The sequence below is a fragment of the Fonsecaea erecta genome (genome assembly GCF_001651985.1).
Source record: "Fonsecaea erecta strain CBS 125763 chromosome Unknown Scaff12, whole genome shotgun sequence".
In the NCBI taxonomy this organism is placed as follows: Eukaryota; Fungi; Ascomycota; class Eurotiomycetes; order Chaetothyriales; family Herpotrichiellaceae; genus Fonsecaea; species Fonsecaea erecta.
Genome location: NW_017387255.1, coordinates 906,519 through 911,085, shown reverse-complemented (window position 1 = coordinate 911,085; position 4,567 = coordinate 906,519). Strand labels below are relative to the sequence as shown.

At 49.5% G+C, this 4,567-nt stretch overlaps 2 protein-coding genes across 2 annotated transcripts; one reads left to right on the top strand and one right to left on the bottom strand.

The window, feature by feature from the left end:
- Positions 1 to 770: 770 nt before the first annotated feature.
- On the bottom strand, positions 771 to 1,823 carry AYL99_10891 (hypothetical protein; the record flags this gene model as incomplete). Its single annotated transcript, XM_018842397.1, has 3 exons — positions 771 to 1,033; positions 1,094 to 1,394; positions 1,449 to 1,823. 3 exons carry the CDS (start codon positions 1,821 to 1,823, stop codon positions 771 to 773), a joined length of 939 nt encoding a protein of 312 aa, XP_018688558.1.
- Positions 1,824 to 3,910: 2,087 nt separating this feature from the next.
- Positions 3,911 to 4,567, top strand: AYL99_10890 (hypothetical protein; the record flags this gene model as incomplete). Its single annotated transcript, XM_018842396.1, has 4 exons — positions 3,911 to 4,186; positions 4,253 to 4,447; positions 4,499 to 4,507; positions 4,565 to 4,567. The coding sequence occupies 4 exons, from the start codon at positions 3,911 to 3,913 to the stop codon at positions 4,565 to 4,567; spliced, it is 483 nt and encodes a 160-aa protein (XP_018688557.1).

Here is a 4,567-nt window from a genome sequence, read left to right as displayed (position 1 = left end):
ATGGATATGGGTTTTGCCCGTCGTAGCCTTGGAATGCCCTAGAGCAGCCGCAAAGTGCTAGGCTCGAAGGTTGAAGACTATCCCACAAGATACACAGATCCTGCCTTTTTCACTTGTAAATTTCATTCACCATGTGCATTACTCGTACCATTCTAGCTGGGGTCTCGTTTACTCAACACATTATCATAGCCTGGCCACACCAACACCGCTTAACTGACGTCCTGGTTTGACCGATGGGGTTAGTGATATACTCCTCCTTCTGGGGCCCCAGGTCAAAAAATGGAGGGGCTGACCCGACGGATGTCCGCCGGACAGGATCGGATAAATACGAAGAATCACCCGCTTGCCTCACATGTGCTCGCGAAGTTGCCTTTGAGGAGGTAGCCCGCAGAGGCTTCACATAATCAGGAAAGATCCCTGCATGACAACAACGGCTGCTATATTCGACAGTCGGTCTAGAAAAGGGAAACCAGCGAAGAATCGGAGAGAACGCAAAACTGCTAGCTAAGTTTCTGAAAGGATGTAAGTTTTTCAAGTAAGTTTTATGTTTAGTGATAGGTACTTCCCGTTCCTCATTCAACCCTCGTCCGCTGTGCTGTTCCATTAACATTGCGCCTATTTGCCCTCGTCCCTGCGCCAGATGATCTCATCGGCTTTTTAGAGCCTTGTATGTGTGTTTCATTTATGTTTTTGATCTGATTTGACCCTTCAGCACCGCTGCCCAATGTCTCCACCTCTCTGTCTGCGTGACCTGGAGGCTCTCTCAGCGTTCAGAGGTCTGGCAACGCAACGTTTGGTCGAGAGGTTGTCTTGGTCGGGGTAATAACCTGAGTCTCCAAGTCATCATAATCTTGACCAGGGTTGGCTGTTTTCCAGTCGAAGACTTCAAGAAGGAAGAAGAATGCTGCCGACAGTAAGGAGCCGAGAAACGGACCAATCCAGTAGATCCACTGGTAGTGCGGGAAGCTATGTGTGATAACATCGGGACCAAAAGCCCGAGCAGGGTTGATGCCAGCACCGGTATAGTAGATACCTGGCAGAAGTCAGCCACGTTGATCTTACTATTGTCACAAGAGGCAGGGCGCAGACTGACTGAAAAGATGGCCAATAAATAGAGCTATGCCAATGCCGATGGGGGCGAGGTAAGTTGCCTTGTGCTTGACGGCGGCGAGCATGATGACAGCAAAGTTGAGCTGGGTCGTTGCGAACATCTCGATGAACAGGCCCCGGGCAACGCTGGTGTCTCCCCCAAGTCTCACGTTCACCGCCATCGGTCCAGGCAATGTTGCAGATACAGCACCAGCTGCAGCGATTCCGCCTATAATTTGGGCAGGGAAGACCACCACGCAGCGTGAGGTAGGCACGGCACGAATGAGCCAAAGCGTCAAAGTCACCTGGCGGATTAGCCACAGCTATTGGAAGTATTTTGTTCGTATTTGCAAACCTACAGCCGGATTGAACATGCCGCCACTGACTCTGTAGAACAGCCAGACGTTAACAGCGAGGGATGACCCGAAGCCAAGGGCAATGAATACGATGGCCAAAAGGTTTGGCTCAGAGTTGGCATCCGCAGGTGGCGGAGTATTTGCAACCTGGGCGATGCCAAAGGCGAAAAAGAGGAAGAGAAAGGTTCCTGCGAGCTCTGACAAGAAGGCGGTAGTGTGATTTCTATGGGCATCACGTAGGAAGCCCATAGCTACGCCATTACTAGGCCTTCGAAAATGAGCCTTGAAGGACATGATGGTGAGGTCGAAAGATGTAGATTGTCGAGATAATGTCGGATGCATGGGTATCTGCGAGACAAGCTGCATTTGTAGGCTCATGTTTCGACTCTGTTGTCCTCCCCTCATCTCTTCTTTCCTGTCATGGCTCCCTACGTGTCGTCATTCGAGGAATATGCTTTAGGGAAGAACCAAAGCCGATCATGCGTTCTCTCACACCAAAAAGTATGCTTCACACATGTAGTCCTCCCAGTTGACATTGCTGACAGGATCCAGGAGGATCGAAGTATTGAGTTTACACCTAGCTCGGTCTTTCCCGGAACGAGCTTCTCGGCGCAGAATGCTGGCCATGAGAAGCCGTGACCGGCTGGCTGGTTGACATATCCCCACAGTGGCGAACCCGGTATCCAGACAGACATACCACACTTCTCAACTGGACAGTCTGATAATAATATGGCCAAGAGAGTGAAGAAACTTTACTGTCACAACATATCGGAATCCCCGGCACCAATACTTACATGCTCGAGCTCGGACCATCGCGAGACGAAAGTGAGCATGACCCAATTACCCGTGACTAAAAGTCCAGGTTGAGTAGGGCTGTTGGGCCAAAGTACGGAGTATTGTCTCCCAGTGAGATAACAGAGCTCTCGAGGGGACTAACGTAAAACTGAGACAGCTTTAGACAAGCTTTGAGGTAGCATTGATGAAGGCTGCGAAAAACATAGTATGACAGACCAGAGTGAACGTCTCGATTTACGCCCTCTAATCACATACATGTGCAGTCTCTGGTTTTGCCAGATTGCAGCTCGAGGCTGAAGCAAACTTCGTACGGCAGACCGGACAAGAAACTGGAATCCGGTTGAATGGTAGAGCCAACTGACCGCCAGATGTTGCTCCAGCCTTGAATTTCCCTTGAGCCTGCAGTTCTCTTCGGATCCATTCGTCGCAGCAGTTTTGGTGGAAGAAATGTGTACAACGTCGTAGTGTCCTTATGGAATCATCCAATTGAATTGTGTCAAGGCATATTGCGCTGTGGAAATAAGATCGTCATTAGCAATTTGTAACGGACACCAGTTCAATGCATTGCCTCTGAAAGACTCACCAGATTATCTCTTCTTCCGAGATTGATGAACAATCTGATCCAAGGACAGGAGCACTGACGAGGCCTTTCGAAGCCCGATACTCTCTCAGGCTAAGGGCACACGGCAGAGTAGCGAGAAATTCATCTTCCCATTCTTTCCGCTTTGTGAGTAGCTGGTTACGCTGCCGATTTTCCCGTCTGATTCTCAAGTACTCCCTCACACTGGACGCAGTCAGCCATGAATCCACACAGCGGTAGACAGATATCCGGATCGAGCCCTGGTGCGCTCGATATCTCACAGAACAGAGCAAATGCTTTTCGCTGAGCTTACCCAAGGCATAATAATATTACAACCAGAGTGATGGTGACGTATACTGGGACCAGGTTGCCTACGTGAGGGGCATCTCCTGAAGAGTCGTCCGTTGCGTTCATACTGTTCAGACCACCGCCCACATCTCCTCGTCTTGTGTGAATTCCGTACTTCAGAAAGTCGATGGGCGCCATTGTAGATCACTATAGGTTCCGGTAGATACATATCCTACTTCTGTGGTCTTCACAGCAGCTTCTAATACCTTTTCATTAATGGGAGACCGCAAGGGTCTCTGGTACAGCCTTTCGATAGCCACATTACAACCCTGGAGTGTGTCACCCACTTACGGCCACTCCAGGTCTCGATCAACTTCTTTTCCTCCATTTGCTATATTTGGCTCCTGTTCCCCGGATCTAGACGGGGTCGCCTACATAATTGAAACTCATTTGGTGTCTGTGCGCCGCAGAACTTCAGGAAAGCTACGTGATATTTAACTTTCGAGTGACTCGGACTGAGGCGGCAGAGCATTCGTGTTAGAGTACAGTGACTTTGAGCAACGTGGCCTCCCTCTTATTTTTCGTATAGCTTGTCAACGAGTATCGTATTATCTTTGCGATAGACTGGCTTTCGCATAAGATACCTCTCCTACCTTTTGCTCAGACAAAAGATCAAACAATTGCTTCTCGGCCTCGACCTCCCTTCCTGGCTCGGATTGCAATCTACTTTCCAGACCTTGAAATAACAAGGGCGATCATTCGTTCTTAAATAAGATAGTACGAGTACTCGACTCACTACATCATGGGTACAGGATCCCAGGTCGCTTCATTCTGTCTTCGCATCTGCGAAGTTGTCAGTGCCGCAATTGTTGCCGGTATACTCGGCTTCTACTTGCACCTTCTTGACGATGCTCACGCTCACGCGAATGGCCGAATCGTGTATACCATGGTGATTGCGGGTATCAGCATACTTGCAGCTCTGCTGTTGATGCCTCCCTTGAAATACTCTTTCTGGGCATTCCCACTCGACTTCGCATTGTTCATATGCTGGATCGTTTCCTTTGGATTGCTGGTCAATGTGAGTCTCTACTATGTGCTAATTGGTTGTGGCCAGTCGATCTGTTGTGCTCATACGTCTCAATAGCTCACATCGTCCGGAGGGTGCAATTCTCGGTGGTATTGGTCCAACTGGGGATACTACTGGGGACACTGGTACCGCGTAGTTCCCATTACTGGTACAAACGAAACTCTTGTTGGCACAGTCCACTGTGGCACGTGGAGGACCAGCAACGCTTTTATCTTCATAGGAGCTTTCCTTTGGCTGGGAAGTGGCCTTTGCGTATGTTATCGTTTCCCCATGCGCGCAAAGAATACTCTGACAGATTAACAGGGGCTCTACGTATGTACAAAGGATCGACCTGCCCACAGGGAAGAAGCTACAAGGCCCGAAATGCAGTGA